Source organism: Mesoplodon bidens, assembly GCF_964165515.1.
Source record: "Mesoplodon bidens genome assembly, chromosome: 13".
Classification (NCBI taxonomy): Eukaryota; Metazoa; Chordata; class Mammalia; order Artiodactyla; family Ziphiidae; genus Mesoplodon; species Mesoplodon bidens.
The window spans coordinates 23,359,980-23,381,969 of record NC_138169.1 but is presented as its reverse complement, the minus strand read 5'-3'; the positions used below and the strand labels follow the sequence as shown (position 1 = coordinate 23,381,969).

The following is a 21,990-nucleotide window of genomic DNA, read 5'->3' as shown; positions in this document are numbered from 1 at the left end:
GGGTCACATACTAAGCTTCACATCTGGCTCCAAGGTCAATGCCTATACTGCTGGGCCATGGAGCCCCTGACCTGTGGGTGCCAGATGCCAGGAACGTGCATCTGCCATCCTACAGGCAGTGCAGGTCCAGGGGTGTGTTCAAGCTACTCTCTGCACAGCCTGGAGGCTTACACGCTCCTTGCCGTGATCAGATCTCTCACTTCTAAGCTTTCCTCTGCTGATAAAGAGGTCAGAGACGGCTCTTCTTAAAGTTGCCACTATGACCCTGTGCTGGCCCAGGAGCATTTCTTTGTCCAGCAAAACCCATTCCACTGCCCCCCACCCCACCCCAAAGCATCCCGAAGAGTACATCTGTGGCCTGCCATCTCAGAGAGCAAAGAGACGGAGCCGAGAGCACAGAGACGGAGCCGAGAGCACAATGGATCAAACTGGGCATTTCATTCTAAATCTCAGGGCCGGGAGCCAGCTTCGTCGGAGGACCCAAATTAGAGAGCTGCACACAGACTAATTATTACCCCTCCAAGCCTGCAAGTCCTAAGGGCAGCCGATTGCAGCTGCTGCTACTCTGTCTAGTAGTTCATCCAAAGCCATGATTGATATTCTCAGCAGCAGGGCTCAGATTAGCTCTGTGGATTGCGGTGAGTCAAAAAGGTCTAAGAGTAGGAAACAATGATGCAGATCGTCCAGGCTGCTGATACCGTGCTCCTGGCACCTCTCGCTGTGGGCGATGTGCCGCCTGGGCTGACCTGCAATGGGGAAGTGCGGCTGGGGTCTAATTCCAGCAGTGGGCGCAGAGATGCCGCCCTGCATTCCATCACCATCTAATTAGAAAAGGAGAAGTCTGGGCACAGGAGACAGGCAGGCAGAAAGAATGAAAGCTTAGCTGCATGGACGATGGATGGATGGATGGATGGATGGGTGGATAGGTGGGTGGATACATGTGGGCTTGGCTATCTCTGCCCACAACGTGCATTAATCACACTTCACTCAATTCACTGGAGAAATAACTAGGGATGTGTCTTTGAGTTATGCTGTTAGAGTTTATTCCTCATTTCCAGAGCTGACGTCCCACCATCATTTATTCATCAGCCAAAAAGACCCAACAGGAATAAAATAAGAGTAGGCAGATCTGTGCTCAAAGGACTCCTATGAGCCCAGACCACTCCTTACCTCCTGGCCGAATCCACCACCAGGAGACAACGGCAGTTCACCTGCTCACCTGCTTTCTGGCCTTCTCCTCCCTGGCCTGAGCTTTCATCTGCTGAACTTCCAAAGAATCGGCCTTCCTCCTCCTCATAAACAGGTCATGGTTCCCGATACAAAGCTGGAGAATCTGTGCGATGAAAGCAGGAGAAATGTTATACCCACACGTTGACTCCACTGAGACAGCACAGCAGCTACAGCATCTTGGTCCAAGGGCTCTTGTGGGGAACCTGAGAGAAGGTATGGAGGGAAACACCATCCTCCCTGTGGCCTCCAGGCCTCAGCTCTGGAGACAATCACAGTGAAGAGAGGAAGGGGCGCCATTTAGCTTGTCTTCTGATGCCCCTCACTCTGTGGAGTCAGGGCGTGGGTCTGCAGACCAGGGAAGATGACGGCAAAGCTTGTTCAACAGGCAGGGCTGGGAAGACAGGTCATTCGTGGGAAAAAAGTAAGTTGGATTCCCCCACCTCCACCACATGCAAAACTCGACTCCAGAGGAATTAATGCCTTAAGTGCAATGATCAGGCCCTGGAAATTCTTAGAAGAGAACATAGAAGAATATCTTGATGGTCACAGGATAAGGAAAGATGTCAAGCAAGACACAAAAAGCACAAATAGTTAAGGAAAAGATGTATACATCTATCTACATTAAAATTTGCTAAGACATACAAAAAAAGAGGAAAAATAAGACACAAACTGGAAGAAGAGATAACCAATAAAGAAAACAAACAACCCAAAAGAAAAACAGCCAAAAGACAAGAAACAAGTTTGACAAAAGAGACAATGAGACTGGCCAATAAATATACAAAAAGATATTCAACCTCGTTAGTAAATATAAAGATGCAAATTAATATGACACTGAGATACCATTTTAAATGCACAAGATTGGCAAAAATTTTTAAAGGATAATAACACAATTGCTGAGGATATAGGATATAAGGCAAGAGGAAGTCTCACCCAGGGCTGTTGGATCTGTACATTAATTCACCTTCTTTGGAAAACAACGTGACATAACCTTGAATTTGGACATATACCACATGCAGGGCTATGTGAAGACACTCTCTAGACTCCAGGGAAGCGATTGCCCATGCGCACCAGCGGGCAGATACAAGACGCAGAAAGCACTTAATTGTCCATTAACAGGAGAACGGAGAAAAAAATATATATATATATATATATTTTTAACAGAATATACAATGGAATACTACACAGCAGTGAAATGAAAGGACCATATCTCTGAGCGTCAACACAGATAAATCTCAAAAAATAATGTGTAAAAAAGGCATGTGACAGAAGAACACACTTGATAGCATATATATAAATTTCAAAAACATACATAACTTGCCGTGTACGAACTAAAGTTCTGATGAAAAGCAGGGGGATATTAAGCACACAGCTGAGAATGGTGGTCACCCTCGGGGAGAGGGGGGACAGCAGGGTGCTAATGCAAGGGCGGTTCCACAGTGTTGGGAGTGTGCTATTTCTTAAAGCTTGGTGGTGGGTAGGTAGTTGTTTATTTCTGTTGTTCTTTACACCCCATGTATACATTATACATATCCTTTCATATATATGAAGTACTTCAATAAAAATAACTTTTAGAAATTCCTCATCACAAAATGTAGGTTTGACTCTTTAGGTTAAGCTAAAGAGAAATCTTTCAAGGCTGATCAGAGAAGCACGTACCAAGTGAGTTATCATTCTACACCTCACAACATGTCACTCTGATACTGGTTCAAAAACGGCTTTCAGTTTCACAGAAAAACTACAGTCTGTAACAAAAACCAGGATCTCAACTTACCAGCTTGTTAACACGAAGCTTTGAGGAGTTAAATTTGAAGACATCAATTTTCTTATCCAATGGCTTAATAGTAAACTGAAAGGAAAAAGCAGAAAACAGTTTCAGTCTGATAGCCTAGAACATTGCCACCAACTGGGAAATTCCACAAAAGCAGCAAACCCCCTGGCAAAGATCCAGCACGGGGCCATGCCTTGTCCTGGCTTCATGGTGCCCAGGAAGTTCAGGATCCTGGAAGCTGGGTTCTCGGCACCATCTTAGGCTTGGAAATCTGAAATACAAACCCTTGACGGGCCCAACTTTTTTTTTTTTTTGCGGTACGCGGGCCTCTCACTGTTGTGGCCTTTCCCGTTGCGGAGCACAGGCTCCGGACGCACAGGCTCAGCGGCCATGGCTCACGGGCCTAGCCACTCTGCGGCATGTGGGATCCTCCCAGACCGGGGCACGAACCCATGTCCCCTGCATCGGCAGGCGGACTCTCAACCACTGCGCCACCAGGGAAGCCCTGACGGGCCCAACTTTGAGGCCAACACTGGGAGGGCCGCCGCAGAGGCAGCCCTGCCTACAGGAGGCTCACCACCTGGCTGGAACTAGACCAACAAGAGTCAACTACTCAAGAGATTACATCACGTGTTAGTGCCTCATTGGGTGGCACAAATCACAAATCCTCAGGGTAGGATGGACCTAAGCTGGTCTTAGACAAAGAATATGACAGAGAAGCTAAAAGGTAGGATGGAGGGGCATTCTGGACAGGGCAGGCAATAGAAATAAGGCAGAGATGGGGAAATGAGCAGTGTTAGCGTGTGTGTGTATGTGTGTGTGTGTGTGTGTGTGTGTGTGTGTGTGATTATTAACTCTTTGATGACTAAGATAAAACCATGGGTTTAGACTGGGAGGAAGGCAGGAGTGGGGGCTGGTGAGGTGGGCTGGGGATGGGCAGTCAGCAGGGCTTAGATTTGATGCGACTGCATACAGGACGTCACCCCAGATTTCCAAACATGGGGATGGTTTGATGAAAGCTGTTAATAGAAAGAATACGGTTAAAGAGTGACAAAGAATGGACTGTAGCAGAAAAGGAAAATACTACAAAAATCAAAGGGGAGAGAAAGAGGAATGCTATGGATGGGCGGGTGGGAGGGTGGGGAGCTTAGTAGGAGAACCCAGGGCCAGACTACCAGGCAGGGTCAAATATAAAGAAAAAATGGCAACTGTTGTTCTCACTCATTCCTGATGAGACCGGGCAGATCCTAGATTTCAAAGATGCACTTTATTTATTTTATTTTATTTTTATTTTTAACATCTTTATTGGAGTATAATTGCTTTACAATGGTGTGTTAGTTTCTGCTTTATAACAAAGCGAATCAGCTATACATATACTTATATCCACATATCCCCTCCCTCCTGCATCTCCCTCCCACCCTCCCCATCCCACCCCCTCTAGGTGGTCACAAAGCATGGAGCTGATCTCCCTGTGCCATGCGGCTGCTTCCCACTAGCTAGCTATTTTACATTTGGTAGTGTATATATGGCCATGCCACTCTCTCACTTCGTCCCAGCTTACCCTTCCCCCTCCCCGTGTCCTCAAGTCCATTCTTTACGCCTGTGTCTTTATTCCTGTCCTGCCCCTAGGCTCTTCAGAACCTTTTTTTTTTCTTTTTTAGATTCCATATATATGTTAGCATACGGTATTTGTTTTTCTCTTTCTGACTTACTTCACTCTGTATGACAGACTCTAGGTCCATCCACCACACTACAAATAACTCAATTTCATTTCTTTTTATGGCTGAGTAATATTCCATTGTATATATGTGCCACATCTTCTTTATCCATTCATCTGTCGATGGACACTTCAGTTGCTTCCATGTCCTCGCTATTGTGAATAGAGCTGCAATGAACATTGTGGCACATGACTCTTTTTGAATTATGGTTTTCTCAGGGTATATGCCCAGTAGTGGGATTGCTGGGTCGTATGGTAGTTCTATTTTTAGTTTTTTAAGGAACCTCCATACTGTTCTCCATAGTGGCTGTTATCAATTTACATTCCCACTATCAGTGCAAGAGGGTTCCCTTTTCTCCACACCCTCTCCAGCATTTATTGTTTGTAGATTTTTTGATGATGGCCATTCTAACTGGTGTGAGGTGATACCTCATTGTAGTTTTGATTTTCATTTCTCTAATGATTAGTGATGTTGAGCATGCTCTCATGTGTTTGTTGGCAATCTGTATATCTTCTTTGGAGAAATGTCAATTTAGGTCCTCTGCCCATTTTTGGATTGGGTTGTTTGCTTTTTTGATATTGAGCTGCTTGTAAATTTTGGAGATTAATCCTTTGTCAGTTGCTTCATTTGCAAATATTTTCTCCTATTCTGAGGGTTGTCTTTTCATCTTATGTTTTCCTTTGCTGTGCAAAAGCTTTTAAGTTTCATTAGGTCCCATTTGTTTATTTTTGTTGTTATTTCCATTTCTCTAGGAGGTGGGTCAAAAAGGATCTTGCTGTGATTTATGTCATAGACAAAGATGCACTTTAAACATGAATATCCACTCCCAAGCAAGACTTGCTAAGCAGATTAAGTCGTTTAGGAAGATCTATTCTTGGGTATTTCTTTCACATGCTATATTGTCCAACAAGGGGTTAGCACACAGAGGACAGAAAAATGGTCCTTTCTTTCGCTTTTGGTCAAGTGAACTTAGAAGCAGTATTGCTCTTGTGTAGGCTGCTATTTATGAATTTCGTGAGCTTATTTGTGGCCTTGCTATCAAAGCCCAGAGCTGTCAGTGGGAAACCTCAAGGAGTGGGGAAACCACAGGCTCTGTGCCACGCCGGGGCGTGCACACAGAATCAGTGGCTCACTTAAAATAAACCAGCACTTCCGTTGTGACAGCATGGTTGTTGTATATAACGACCAAGATTACTTCTCATCATGTCAAGTCAGCTCGGGGCCCTTGCACTGTGCGAGTTGCTGACGTGATGGAACTCGGGGGCGCCTTGCCCCGGGAGAGGGAATATTAGTTTACTGTGTCGAGCCATCGCACTAGGGGAGACTTCACTCCTTGGCTTCCGTGAAGGATGAGTGTTTTGGGAGCCTTTAGCACGCGAAGTTGTGGATGTGCAGTAAATAGACTTTATGAAATTAGAGATGAAAAACTACCAGCACACCTACTGCTTTAAGTCACGTAGAACTTTCAGTTTAAGTGCTTTAAAAAAGAAATACCTAAATGCTCATCTCCTGGACTACTTACAAAAATCTGAGAAGCCAAAATGTTTTGAATTAAGAAGCTCAATTTGTCTCATCAAGTATGGCCGAGTGGATCTCAACCACATACTGGCAACCGGGGGCCTGGTGCTCCTTTCCTCGAGTTGCTACACGAGGAAAGAGAAAGCAGGAAACCTGCACGGGGTGGAGGCTCTGCAGGCAGCCACGTGGGCCGTCTCTGTTACTCACTCCACGCCCGGGCCTGCCTTCCTCAGCCCGGTGCAGAGTCTCAGGGCCCGTCCTCTGTGCTTCTCTGGAAACTCGGGGGATGTGGCTTCTGCTAGTCCTCTCACCAGACACACACAGGTCACCTGATCCCTCTGCATCTCCGCTTCCTGAGGTGACACAGAGCAACCAGAACACAGCCCCTATTCTCACAGCAGTGTTCTTGTGAAGACTGAATCAGAGCCAGGGCAAAGCTTCTGGCAGGTGGAAAAGCACCATATCATCACCACCTCTGTCACCAGCTGCTTACACTGAGGTTATGTATCACGGCAGTTGAGTCACTATTTGACTATAACTTCCCTGAGGGCTGAGACTGCATTCTCTACATCTTTGTTTCTCCCACAAAACCTAACACAAAGAAGATGCTCAAAAACTCCCTTAAAATTAACAGTGAATGTGGTTACCAAAGGGGAAAGGGTGGGGGAGGGGATAAATTGGGAGATTGGGACTGACGTATACACACTACTATATATCAAATAGATAACTAATAAGAACCTACTGTATAGCACAGGGAACTCTACTCAATACTCTGTAATGACCTATATGGGAAAAGAATCTAAAAGAGTAGATATATGTATGTGTGTAACTGATTCACTTTGCTGTACAGCAGAAACTAACACAACATTGTAAAGCAACTATACTCCAATTAAACATTAATTTAAAAAATTAACAAAGAATGAATGAATATAGGATTACAGCATTAGGGAAAAGTCACAATCCTATATAGTAATATTTGAATTCTAAGTTAGAGTGCTCATTTGAGTTATTCAAACTTAATTTTTCTTGAATTCTTGTAAGTAAGTTGGCCTAATACCTTTTATATCACTGCTGATATGTATATATTATGTATACAATATTTATATATATAATACATATACATTCATATACATGTTATGGAGAGGTATATGTATGTGTGTGTGTATATATATATACATATCTCTGCATCGCATGAATCAAGCACTGGACACAGAGAGAGGGTTTAATTTACACCGCATTTAAAATACAAAGAGAGGGGCTTCCCTGGTGGCGCAGTTGTTAAGAATCCGCCTGCCAATGCAGGGTACATGGGTTTGATCCCTGGTCTGGGAAGATCCCACATGCTGCAGAGCAACTAAGCCCGTGTGCCACAGCTACTGAGCCTGTGCTCTGGAGTCAGCAAGCCACAACTACTGAGCCCACGTGCCACAACTACTGAAGCCCGCGCGCCTAGAGCCCGTGCTCCGCAACAGGAGAAGCCACCACAATGAGAAGTCTGCGCACCACAACGAACAGTAGCCCCCTCTTGCTGCAACTAGAGAAAGCCCGCACACAGCAACTAAGACCCACACGGCCAAAAATAAAAATAAATTAAATAAATTTATTTTAAAAAAAAGAGAGAGAATTCTCACCAGAAATAGAAAGCCAAGTAATAAGAAAGGGTTACTTTCTGGTTTGTTTACTGTTCTCCGGGGTTTAGTCCTGACAGTTGAGCTTCCCAGCCTCTCATTAGTCAGCAGAGGGGTTTAGTGATGCTGTTTGAAAATAGGATGCCAGTACTGTTCTGTAAATACTATAAAGATCAACAAGCAAAAACCCAAAGCCTGGGAATTAAAGGATCTTGCTGTTAACAAGGAGCGGTCTGCCTGGGGCCGCTCCAGAAGGAGGAGAGATGGGGAAAAACCTGCTGGGCCGCCAGGGCATCTACAGTGCAGACGGGTCCTACCTCCTTGTCGCTGTACGAGATGTTTCGGATTTCGTTCCACGGGAAGGAGATCTTGGGGGTCAGCCTGTTCTCAGGGTCATAAATGTGAAGCCCCAAAGCATCCACTCCGAGCAGCAGCTCTGTGCCCTTTTTATTCTGTAGATTTGACAAAGAACAGCCACCGTCAGCTCCAGCTGAGGCTCAAGATTTTATTCAACTTCCCAAAGAACCTGGCATAGACCATTACATGTGACAAGTTTCAACAGGTCCCAACAGAAGTCACTGTTGTCTTAGAACCCAGGGGGCCTCCAGCTTCCTGAACTGGGACAGGTGGAGGCAAATGATACTGTTCTTGTGACTCATGTGTCCCACGCAAGGATCACTGGGGGCTCCTGTCACTGGCTCGATGGCTAAAGTAGAGGTAATCAAAACACTGTTACCGCTAATTAAATAACTGGCTTATCATAAATGTAGAATAAAGACTTGTAGGATTAAACAGCTCTTATGTTAAAAGAAAAGGTTATTGTACTACCAGAAAGAAAACTCTTAAGTGCTGGGATCAGATGGCCTTATTTTACATTAAAATGTTGTTTCAATGTGATAAAGCAAGTATAAAGTGTTAACTGTAGAATCCAGGCTGTGGGTATACATAGGTATGCACTGTAAAAGTCTTCCAACTTTCCTGCATGTTGGAAATTTTTTACTACAAAATATTGGAAAAATATATCAAAATGAATTATATATAAATTGTACCCCAATAAAGTTGTGTAAAAATTTAATTGATAGACTGTACGCAGGCTGTACCTCTGATGGCAGTCCGGCCACCAGCCAGGGCACCCATAGGGCAAGCGCCCTGGGCCCCCATGTCACTGACCAGTGTGCACCTGGAGGCCACCTCTTCGGGCTGCAGGCCCATCCCCCTGTGCTGCAGTCCGGTCCTCGTACGGCAGTGGGGGGAATCTCCCCACACTTGACCCCTTGCTGACAACAAGGAAATGGACCCAAGACTCCAGGCCAGGAAAAAGGGTCTGCAAACTGAGAAGGTGCCGGGACTGTGATGAGAAGTACAAGGCTAACAGCAGGCGTCAGGAGGAGGAGTGAGCACTCTGAGATAAATCTTTTACTCCAGCTAACACCTGAAGTCAGATGTGATCACCAAACCAGGAGGGAGAGTCATCTGCTCATCTGCAGGGCTCTTAAAACCACTGCGTTAACACAAGCAAGGCTTTGTGCTTTAAAAATCTACAGTACGTTTTGGAAAACAAGACGTTTCATTATGTTTCTAGCTTAAGTTTTTTTAAAAAATGGATCGCACCCTCGGCCTCCTATCATGAGGCTCCAGCTGTTCTAGAGAATAAACAGAGAAGTGGGGACTCAAGCAGCCCCTTTTAAATTGTTTTAAGCACACGTCTTCCTTAGGTGATGGTGAAATTTCAGGAACTTTAACACAAAGACACTAAAATATCCATTAGCCTCGTCTATCACGCAATACAAGACACACACGCACAAAATAGTATAATTTAGTCTGACTGCTGTAGAAATATTCCCTCATAAGAAGCTGTTTTTGAAGGGTTATAAAACACTAGTTTTCTAGAATGTAGGTGGTGGGGCAAGAGGAGTCATATGGAAAAAACCACAGAAATGTGTCAAATGAGTCTGACCTTAAAGAAACCAAACAATTAGCAAATACAAATTAATAAAACTTTAGAAAACAACCTTCGGCGTTATTAGGGAAAATCTTTTAGGCATTTGTATACCATACAAAAATGACATAATTTGTCAGTGTGCCTTATTTCATACAAATGATCCATTAAAAATACGTATGTAGAAAACAAAGTAGAAAGTTATCCCTAGGATATTTTAAATGTGTTTCAATTTACCTAAATTTAATACAAAATTTATGGGAACCCTGAAAAGGAAAGCAAGCCTTAACCATAATGCTGTTTTACTGTCTACTCATCTACAGTTTGGAACCAGCAATGAAATACTTCAGCAAATCGCATGAACTCCTTTGGGAGGAGCTGCGTCCAGCAGCAGAGCCTCAGGAGAAAGATGCTTGAAAGGCCGGACAGGGGCTGAAAACAAACACTTCTCCGGTGCAGGAGCAGCGGGTTCCCAGAGGACAGTGGACTATTAATGGTCTGCATAGAAAATCAATTAGCCTGCCAGGGAGAGTCCCCACCCAAACAAATCAGTAATCTGTAAAAGCAGCTTTACTCTCCTTGTGTCCTGGGGGAAGAAAGTATTTACAGGTGTTCCCTGTGGACCCGGATCTCACAGAGCCAGAGATAATCAAATGTTACACGAGAGCATTCAGACAGGTTTCTGCCCAGACAGGACCAGGCCCTCCCAGGCTCCACTGATAATTAATTACCTAGGATCTAATTTAAGTCCCAATATAGAAAATGAGGCTCTTAGACCCTCCCCTTCCTCTTCCCTGTTCACCACTGAACTGTTGAAGTGTCTACCGCCCTGGGATGGGGAGGGACCCATTTTAACAGACTGCCCTCATTCAGTCTCCACCCACACACGGGGAACTCGCAGAGGCTTCTACACACCCGGATTGTAAAGTAGTTCACACCGTACATCTCCAGGTCCTGAGCTATCTTCAAATATTCCATTTCAGCTTCGTCCCTGCGAGGAGAATGAAAGACACCGTCACTGGCGCGGAAAAGAGAAATCTGGAGGGCGGCGCACACCGAGCTGAGCTTCGAAACTGCGGGAAGACAAGAGCCAGGCAGCTACCAGCCAAGCTCTGCCCGATCCCAAGTCTGTTAACCACACCACACAGAGGTGAAGCAGAATTTCCCTCCCCATGAAAACAAGAGAAGAGATTCATTACAATGTCTCTTGGCTTCAATTTCACGCTTTACCCTTGGTAAATAGTGACACCCGGCTTGAGTAATTCAAGAAAAGCACATAGTACATCTGCTCCCTCAAATGGATTTGTATGTTCCAATTTTACATAAGCTGTTGCTTTATCTAATTGCGTACTTTCTTCACCTAGAAGGTTTTGCTAATGATGTATCTCTCTCTGCAAGCTACCTGAGAGCTGCCTTTCTGATTTTATTCCTTTGGGTGTTATTGGAGGTTAAGGCACCTTCCTGATTTTAATCCTTTGGATATTGCTGGAGGTTAGGGCAAGAGCTATCCAGGCTGTCAAACCCAAGCCAGGTCACCCACTTCTAAGTTGTGAGCCAGACTTAAAGGAAGCTCTTGAAGTAGCAATGACTTGCAGAAAACTCCCAGATAGGTACAGTGTTGAAATATCTTAACTCAAGTCTCCCTATGACCTTGCCTTCTTCCCTCTCTCCCATCTCAAAATGGTCTCAAATTAATTTTAAAAATTCAACCTGAGAGGATGAGCAGTGGCAAGCAGGTGGAGCAACTCGAAATCACACACATTGTTGATGTAAATTGATACAACTGCTTTGGAAAATTGTTCGATGTTATTTGTAACAGCAAAAACCAGGAGCCAACGGGACAACCTAAATGTCCATCAGTAGTGGAATGGATAAATAATGTGTGGTCTATGAATACAGCGGAATTCTACACAGTAACGAAAATGGAAAAAACCACCATTACGAGCCACAAACCAAAATCTCACAATATCAGGCTGCATAAAAGAAGTGAGGCAAGATCCTTTTTGACCCACCTCCTAGAGAAATGGAAATAAAGACAAAAATAAACACATGGGACCTAATGAAACTTAAAAGCTTTTGCACAGCAAAGGAAACCATAAACAAGACCAAAAGACAACCCTCAGAATGGGAGAAAATATTTGTAAATGAAGCAACTGACAAAGGATTAATCTCCAAAATTTATAAGCAGCTCATGCAGCTCAATAACAAAAAAACAAACAACCCAATCCAAAAATGGGCAGAAGACCTAAATAGACATTTCTCCACAGAAGATATACAGACTGCCAACAAACACATGAAAGGATGCTCAACATCTTTGCTCATTAGAGAAATGCAAATCAAAACTACAATGAGATATCATCTCACACCAGTCAGAATGGCCATTATCAAAAAATCTAGAAACAATAAATGCTGGAGAGGGTGTGGAAAAAAAGGAACACTCTTGCACTGCTGGTGGGAATGTGAATTGGTACAGCCACTATGGAGAACGGTATGGAGGTTCCTTAAAAAACTACAAATAGAGCTACCATATGACCCAGCAATCCCACTACTGGGCATATACCCTGAGAAAACCATAATTCAAAAAGAGACATGTACCAAAATGTTCATAGCAGCCCTATTCACAATAGCCCGGAGATGGAAACAACCTAAGTGTCCATCATCGGATGAATGGGTAAAGAAGATGTGGCACATATATACAATGGAATATTACTCAGCCATAAAAAGAAATGAAACTGAGCTATTTGTAATGAGGTGGATGGACCTAGAGTCTGTCATAGAGCGAAGTAAGTCAGAAAGAGAAAGACAAATACTGTATGCTGACACATATATATGGAATTTAAGAAAAAAAATGTCATGAAGAACATAGGGGTAAGACAGGAATAAAGACACAGACCTACTAGAGAATGGACTTGAGGATATGGGGAGGGGGAAGGGTAAGCTGTGACAAAGTGAAAGAGCGGCATGGACATATATACACTACCAAACGTAAGGTAGATAGCTAGTGGGAAGCAGCCGCATAGCACAGGGAGATCAGCTCAGTGCTTTGTGACCGCCTGGAGGGGTGGGATAGGGAGGGTGGGAGGGAGACGCAAAAGGGAGGGGATATGGGAACATATGTATATGTATAACTGATTAAATTTGTTATAAAGCAAAAAATAAAAAAATAAAAATAAATAAAAATAAAATTAAAAAATTAAAAAATAAAAAAAGAAGTGAGGCAAAAATAACAGAAACTGTCTGATTGCACTTATACAATGTTTAAAATAACAGAAACTGTCTGATTGCACTTATACAATGTTTAAAACAGGCAACACTAATCCATGGAGTTGGATTCAGAAGAGTGGTTACCTCTGGGGAGGAGTGATCAGGGGCACGTGCTTTCTTGTCACCTGGTGTTACCTGGTGTTTTCACTTTATAAGAATCCATCAAGTGGTATATTTACGACTTATCCACTTTTTGGTATACTTTTTTAAGAGTTAAAAACAACATGTGGGCTTCCCTGGTGGCGCAGTGGTTGAGAGTCTGCCTGCTGATGCAGGGCACACGGGTTCGTGCCCTGGTCCGGGAAGATCCCACATGCCGCAGAGCGGCTGGGCCCGTGAGCCATGGCCGCTGAGCCTGCGTGTCCGGAGCCTATGCTCCGCAATGGGAGAGGCCACAACAGTGAGAGGCCTGCGTACCGCAAAAAAAAAAAACAAAAAAATCACATGTGATAGGAAGTTGATTTGAAGAAGAGAAAAAAATTATTAAAGGCTAATGAAAAGATGATCAGTTCCTAAAGTGATCAGGGAAATGCTAATTAATATTTAGGATACAAAATTTCATCTTTTAGATCACAAAAATTAGATTGGTTAAAAACCAGTGTTGGGGAGAGAATGGGGGGGAGACTTTCACATACTGCCGATGGGCTTGTAAATAGGTACAACCTTTTCAGAGGGCAATTTGGAGGCACCTGTCAAGACGCAAAATGCTCACATCCTTTGCCTCAGCAACTCCTCTAAAGGATCTATCCTCAGAACTACTCATACAATTATATAATGATATCAGATTGTACACTGCAGATCATTCTGTAAAAGTGAAAGACCTATAGCTACTCCAAATACCACCAATAGAGGAATGGACGCAAAAGCTATGGGATATGCATATAATAGAACTTTTTTTTTGAATTTTATTTTTTTATACAGCACGTTCTTATTAGTTATTTTATACATATTAGTGAATGTGTGTTAATCCCAATCTCCCAATTCATCCCACCACCACGCCCCCCGCCACTTTCCCCCCTTGGTGTCCATACATTTGTTCTCTACATCTGTGTCTCTATTTCTGCCCTGCAAACTGGTTCATCTGTACCATTTTTCTAGGTTCCACATATATGCGTTAATATATGATAATTGTTTTTCTCTTTCTGAGTTACTTCACTCTGTATGACAGTCTCTAGATCCATCCAGGTCTCTACAAATGACCCAATTTCATTCCTTTTTATGGCTGAGTAATATTCCATTGTATATATATACCACATCTTCTTTATCCATTCATCTGTCAATGGGCATTTAGGTTGCTTCCATGAGCTGGCTATTGTAAATAGTGCTGCAATGAACACTGGGGTGCATGTGTCTTTTTTTAATTATTTAATCAATTATTTATTTATTTTATTTTTTGGCTGCGTTGGGTCCTCCTTGCTGCATGCGGCCTTTCTCTAGTTGCAGTGAGCAGGGGCTACTCTTCGTTGCAGTGCACAGGCTTCTCATTAGGGTGGCTTCTCTTGTTGAGGAGCATGGGTTCTAGGCGCATGGGCTTCAGTAGTTGTGGCACGTGGGCTCAGTAGTTGTGGCTTGTGGGCTCTAGAGCTCAGACTCAGTAGTTGTGGTGCAGGGGCTTAGTTGCTCTGCGGCATGTGGGATCTTCCTGGACCAGGGATTGAACCCGTGTCCCCTGCATTGGCAGGCAGATTCTTAACCACTGCGCCACCAGAGAAGCCTTGTCTTCATTTCTTCTCATTCTTTTTTCTTTATTCTGTTCCATGGCAGTGAATTTCACCATTCTGTCTTCCAGGTCACTTATCCATTCTTCTGCCTCAGTTATTCTGCTATTGATTCCTTCTAGTGTATTTTTCATTTCAGTTACTGTATTCTTCATTTCAGTTATTGTATTCTTCATCTCTGTTTGTTCTTTAATTCATCTAGGTGTTTCTTCTTTAATTCTTCTAGGTCTTTGTTAAACATTTCTTGCATCTTCTCGATCTTTGCCTCCATTCTTTTTCTGAGGTCCTGGATCATCTTCACTATCATTATTCTGAATTCTTTATCTGGAAAGTTGCCTATCTCCACTTCATTTAGTTGTTTTTCTGGGGTTTTATGTCATTCCTTCATCTGGTACATAGTCCTCTGCCTTTTCATTTTGTCTATCTTTCTGTGAATGTGGTTTTCCTTCCACAGGCTGCAGAATTGTAGTTCTTCTTGCTTCTGCTGTCTGCCCTCTGGTGGATGAGGCTATCTAAGAGGCTTGTGCAAGCTTCCTGATGGGAGGGACTCAATAAAATTCTTAAAATGAACATAAATTAGCACTGAATGCAGTAGGTCTGTACATCCTGACAGGCAGTAGGTACCCATGCCCCCACACACCAGAAGAAGGACAGACACAGTACTGAAGACCAGCACTGCTCTCCCTTTTTCTTCTATATACTTCGGTACTGCATTTTGTTCAACAAACACATCCCAGTTTTGTAGTTCCTTAAAAAAGAAAAAAAGGCCCATAAGGTAATATAAATCAGTGATGAAGCAGCCTCACCTGGCTCGGCCTCGGTGCTCTGCGTACCAGGCTGTGATTCTTTCCTCCCACATTTCTGGAGTCATTTGATACAGATTTATTACCTAGCAAAAAAGAGCAAAATAAAAAACCCACACACAAAGAAAGTTCTGGTATTGTTTGGTATTTTTATAATTATGCATCATTTTTACAAAACAGCAAAGCTATTTTTAAAAAGCCATATACAGGGAGCCAGTCACCCGCAGAGGTGGGCGTGTAAATAAGCACCGTTCAACCTGAGTCACAACTCAGAAAGCTGCACCATTTCTCAGGCCATGGGGCACCCCTCGCCTGGCAGCACCCCTCTTTCCTGGGCCATAGAGCCCAGGGGGAGGACTTTGCTCAGGAGCAGAGTTCACTAATTTCGGGCCAGCCGCGGGCCAGGCTGTACATGCTGCAGCCTTTGCCTCGGCAGAAATCATCAGAGGAGCAGGTAAAGTCAGGGGAAGGTGAGGAGCAGACCTTTATCACACATGACAGGGGAGTGGAGCTATAAAATCAGAAGCAGCAGAAGGGAGGGAAGGCCTACTTCTGAGGCTAATGAACAAGACAAACACCACCAAGGATTAAAAGCTACAATGCCCACCACTGACTCTATCCACCCCGCCCCGCACAGCTGCAAACAGCTCATTTCCCCAGGCTGAACTCAGGCTGCTCCAGGCCCCTCCCTAGGAATCACTGACACTCCCCCACCTTTAAAGAAAGGACCATCCGCAGGCCATGCCTGTCCTGGCAACCCCAAACGAATCCCACGAACCTTTGCTTTTTAATGTTCTTAACAGAGATCATTACTCGAGATTGATTACAAAACATTTATAAAAATGTTCTTGCCACCTATGTCCAATATTCCTTCCGGTCCTTTGGTTATGTCTTCCCAAACAGAGAATTTGACTTCTTACCCTTTTTGGAAGCAATTCCTCTTGGGCCAAAAATCCCCGCTTGTGAACAGAGGGGTCGTAGTCACCGTACTGGAAGGAGAGGAAAAGGAGAGAGTGGGATTGAGATTCTAAAGACAACTGCATTTCTGAACAGGAGGTCGACTCAGCCTCTGTCCCTCCCAGCTCCAGGGAGCAATTTAATTCTGATGACAAGTCAAGATTGCAACCTTGCTAGTTTGTTATCCTTGGATGAAAATACAAAACTGATTATATCTGTGAAGAGTCGCATAATCCTGTAAGGGATGGATGGGTGACACATTAATAAGAATGTGACATTTGTAGAGAAATGTGGCCAAGTTTTCTAACTTGGTAGGAAGCCATCACTACCAAAACAGCTTTTGAAAGGAGACAACAAAACACAACTGTGTAAGTTGTGATGAGCAACTGGTGATAAGAGTCTTACCTATAAATGCTTCTAAGTGGTTGGTAATTGGAGCCAACTGACAGGTGGGAGCTGGGGATAATGCCAGCAATATTTTTAATAACTTTCAATCAAGGCTCTGAAAAATGCTTTGGAAAAATGTGATGCCAACACTGTCATTTCTATCATACAGACAAAGAAATGAGTAAAATGTTAACAGATTTTCCTGAAGCTGCAGAGCAAATCACTCTGGGGCCCGCATTTTAATGTACTCACCAGGGACAATAACTTGAAGTTTATTTTCTGATTTCAAAACAAATACCCCTCCCTGCTCTGCAGCGGGAAGGCCACAGCAATGAGAAACCTGTGCACCTTGCTGCAACTAGGGAGGGCCCGCACGCAGCAATGAAGATCCAAAACAGCCAAAAATAAATAGGATGGATAAATTTATAAACAAACAAACAAACAAATACCCCTTTCTTTCCTAGAAAGTTAGTCTGACCAGGAAATAATCAGAAATGAAGAAATTTTTTAAAAGAAACTAACCATAAAATATATAGATCAAAGCCTGTCTCTTGTCAATCAGCATTCAGTGGCTTTTCTTTTGACCAAAAACAACAAAGCTCAGTATTTTAGTATTATCTTCTATAAACATTTATCCTTTTTGCCACCAACACTGGAAAAACAAAAGAAAGGTCTGGCACAAGGCTGTTGGCTCTACATCCCACCAAATCGGGTGAGGACATGGCCCACCCTCATTCCCAAAGAACCTTAAGTTAGATTTCTGGTGAGTTTTCCAACAGACACTCATGAGATTGAAGAGATGTTCATCATCAACTGTAAATCATGACTTCTTCCCATACTACCCTTCTATAAAAGCCCCGAGGATTAATATCTCTTATGAATCTCATAATTACCTTGCAAATAACAGAATTGTATTGCTTGTTTTTTCAGTTTAAAAAATTAACTGGTCAAACTTAAATACTTAACCCTGTCTATGCATTTCTTCATTTAAAAAACTTGAAGGAGGGACTTCCCTGGTGGTCCAGTGGTTAAGACTACACGCTTTCAATGCAGGGGGCATGGGTTTGATTCCTGGTTGGGGAACTAAGCTCCCGCATGCTGTTTGGTGTGGCCAAAAAAATTTAAAAAAAAAGAAGGAAACTGGTTTCTCTGGATTTCTGAAAGGCCAGAGGGGTGTACTAAGTCAGGAACTGTATGAGCTTTAACGGTACTCTCTGTGGAGAGTGCAGGTAGGAGCCTGAAATTGGGGGGGGAGAGGGAGGGGAGGGGTACAGGAGGCAGGCTGCTTAAAGTTCAATTCCAGCTCCTTCACTTATTAGCTGTGACCTTAGAAATTCTGTGTCTGTTTTCTCGTCTGTAAAATGGGAATAACAGCAGTATTTATCTTATAGGATTCTTGTGGGGATTAAATGAAATACCCAGAAATTTTTTTTAAATTTTTTTGGCTGTACCATAAGGCATGCAGGATCTTAGTTCCCTAACCAGGGATCAAACCCTTGCCCCCTGCATTGGGATCGTGGAGTCTTAACCACTGGACCACCAGGGAAGTCCCGACCCATAAAAATTTTAAAACTATGATTAACACACAGCATTCAATACAACCTGATGTCAAAAGATTAAAAACTCAGGTCATGTCACTTCTCCAAGTCTGTTTCCTAATTTGTCAAACGACAGCATTTGTGTTGGAGGATTTTGAAGCGGGGGTGGGGGTGGGGGTGGGGGTGCTCTGGAGCATCCCCTGAGGCCCCGAGTGAGGCACCCTCTCTCTAAACCTCAGCTTCCCCATCTGGAAAGCAAGGGTCAGAACAGTGCCTGCCTCCTGGGGGGTGATGAGGATGAAGACAGTCAGGTAAGCATTTTGCATGGTGCCCAGCTCATAATGAGTCAGGTATTATTGTCATCAGCTGCGTTATTTATGATGACACTGGTTACTCTTTGCCTTTCAGATTCTTAAAGGGGGAGGATGATAAAGAAAGCCCTGTGAGTTGTACTTGCAAACCTCTCAACAGTGCTGACCAAACTCTAGTGCTTTTGCAAGCAGATATGCAAAATGAAAGCTGTAAATTCAGGCTCCAAAGGCTTGCAAGATTAAGGATCCACATTGTCATACTGAGCTCCCAGCTACTCCATTGATCAAATGCTACATCTGAGCACTGGGGAGGTGGCAAAGACACTGCTGAAGGAACTTCTCCACTGGACAAATTCCACTTATAACATTACAGCCACCTTGAGGTATGTGTCTGCTCTTAAATGTCTTTTTTTTTGCGGTACACGGGCCTCTCACTGTTGTGGTCTCTCCCGTTGCGGAGCACAGGCTCCGGACGCGCAGGCTCAGCAGCCGTGGCTCACGGGCCCAGCCGCTCCGCAGCATGTGGGATCTTCCCGGACAGGGGCACGAACCCGTGTCCCCTGCATCGGCAGGCGGACTCTCAACCACTGCGCCACGAGGGAAGCCCTTAAATGTCTTTTTAAAAAACAAAAGAAGAAAATCCTCAAGTTGTGGTGGCTGGTGAATATAAAAGAAAGTCAGACCACTCCATGGATGGAGATGGCTGTTCCTCCTCATTTTATGTACAGAGGCATCCCAATAACATAAGCAGGAGTGAATTTGCTGGGAAGTTAATGAGGCTTGGGTTTCAGGTCTCTGCACCTGCATGGGCCTGTACCTAATTTTATATTAATAACTTGGTGTTCTTGCCACCCTAAATTATATAAGCTTCAGGGCCCACAAAACCTGGATCCACCCCTGATATAAACCAATTGAATTTAAATTCAAGAAGGGAGTTCACCTTTTAAAGGACTCTCAGAGTCACTTCTTAAACAGAGACAAATACTTTCCTCTGCTTATATGTATGAAAAATTAGACCAAATGCTCTGAATAGGATTTCACAAAACATAAAGGTCTAATCAATACATATATAGAATAAACAGTTAGATCCCAACCACACACCAGTCACTAAATTCCAGATGGATTAAAGACTTAAACCTATAAATGAAAATCCATAAAAATACCAGAATAAAATATAGAAGAACATGTGTATATTAAGTTGGTGAAGTCATTCCAAAAGTCACTCAAAACATGAAAAGGACTGACATGTAAAAAATGATAAAAGATTAATATCCATAATATATAGAGTAATGAGGTGGATAGACCTAGAGTCTGTCATACAGAGTGAAGTTAGTCAGAAAGAGAAAGACAAATACCGTATGCTAACACATATATACGGAATTTAAAAAAAAAATGTCATGAAGAACCTAGGGGCAAAACGGGAATGAAGACGCAGACCTACTTGAGAATGGACTTGAGGATATGGGGAGGGGGAAGGGTGGGCTGTGACAAGGCGAAAGAGAGGCATGGACGTGTATACACTACCAAACGTCAGGTAGATAGATAGTGGGAAGCAGCCGCAGAGCACAGGGAGATCAGCTCGGTGCTTTGTGACCGCCTGGAGGGGTGGGATGGGGAGGGTGGGAGGGAGGGAGATGCATGAGGGAAGGGATGTGGGAACAGATGTATATGTATGACTGATTCACTTTGTTATAAAGCAGAAACTAATTAAAAAAATAAATAAATAAACTTAAAAAAAAAAAAAAAAAAAAAAAAATATATAGAGCTCCTATAACTCAATTAGAAAAAGACAAACAATAAAGTGGAGGGCTTCCCTGGTGGTGCAGTGGTTGAGAGTCCGCCTGCCGATGCAGGGGATGCGGGTTCTTGCCCCAGTCCGGGAGGATCCCATATGCTGCGGAGCGGCTGGGCCCGTGAGCCATGGCCACTGAGCCTGCACGTCCGGAGCCTGTGCTCCGCAACGGGAGAGGCCACGGCGGTGAGAGGCCCGCGTACCGCAAAAAAAATAAAAATAAAAATAAATAAATAAATAAATAAAGTGGGAAAAACAGGCAAGTCATAAACACTTGATTCACAGAGGAAAGAAATACAAATGGCCAATAAGTCTATGAAAATGATGCCCCAGTGGTAATCAAGGAAATGAAAACTTTTTAAAAATCTGCTTTTTTGTCAAATTAGCAAAATATTTAAAGGCTGATAGCAACCACGGTTGTTGAGGATATGGAAAAACAGATATTCTCACCACTATTGGTAGAAGTTAAATTAGGAACTTTTGGAGAGCAATTTGGCCATAACTATTTAAATTTTTTTTGAGATAAAATTTACATACATAAAATTCACAATTTTAAGCATATAATTCGGTGGTTTTTAGTACATTTAAAATGTTGTACAACCATCACCACTGTCTAAATTCCAGAATATTTCCATCACCTCAAAAAGAAATCCCTTACCCATTAGCAGTAAGTCCTAATTTTCTCCTCCTGTCCCCTGACAACCATTCAACCTACCTTCTGTCTCCATGAATTTGCCTCATCTAGACATTTGCCTCATCTGGACATACAAATGGAATCATACAATATGTGGCCTTTCCTGTCTGCTTCTTTCACTTAGCATTATTTAAACTTTAAACGTTCCTATCCTTCAACCCATTTATACCATTTCTTGATATCTATCATAGACAAATGTTGTTCGTATGTGCCCAAACAGGCGTACTCAAGGATGTTCACTGCACCCATATAAGTAGAAAACTAATAGAAAGAAAAACAAGCCTAAGTATCTACCAATAAAGATGTATTTAAATAAACAACAAGGACCTACTGTATAGCACAGGGAACTATACTCAATATCTTGTAATAACCTATAACAGAAAAGAATCTGAAAAAGAATATATACATATATGTATAACTGAATCACTTTGCTGGACACTTGAAACCAACACAACATTGTAAATTAACCATACTTCAATTAAAAAAAGAAAACAAAAACAAAAAACAAAACAACAAGAAAAAGATATTTAAAAAAACCACAGCCCCTCTGTTCTATGAAATACAGTTCAATAGTTTAAAAAACTGAGTACTTTAAGAACTCTCTTCTGACAGTTTTAAGTGGAAAGGGTGCGCTATGCAAGATTTCCTCTAGAGTGGTGGCCTACGAGTGGGATTTCAGGGACTCGGGGAGCGGGTGTCTCCTCACTGACAGGGCCCTACCATAC

At 43.1% G+C, this 21,990-nt stretch overlaps 1 protein-coding gene across 5 annotated transcripts in view; it reads right to left on the bottom strand.

Annotated features, from left to right (window-relative positions):
- Window positions 1–21,990, bottom strand: part of NF2 (NF2, moesin-ezrin-radixin like (MERLIN) tumor suppressor) — a 79,411-nt gene that overhangs the window by 20,094 nt on the left and 37,327 nt on the right. For all 5 annotated transcript variants that reach the window (XM_081252184.1, XM_081252183.1, XM_081252187.1 and 2 more), the window contains exons 5-10: window positions 16,507–16,575; window positions 15,590–15,672; window positions 10,717–10,792; window positions 8,180–8,314; window positions 3,002–3,076; window positions 1,220–1,333 (exon numbers count right to left, since the gene is read on the bottom strand). In XM_081252184.1, the coding sequence (XP_081108310.1) occupies window positions 1,220–1,333; window positions 3,002–3,076; window positions 8,180–8,314; window positions 10,717–10,792; window positions 15,590–15,672; window positions 16,507–16,575 (552 nt within the window). The remainder of the gene's footprint in view (window positions 1–1,219; window positions 1,334–3,001; window positions 3,077–8,179; window positions 8,315–10,716; window positions 10,793–15,589; window positions 15,673–16,506; window positions 16,576–21,990) is intronic.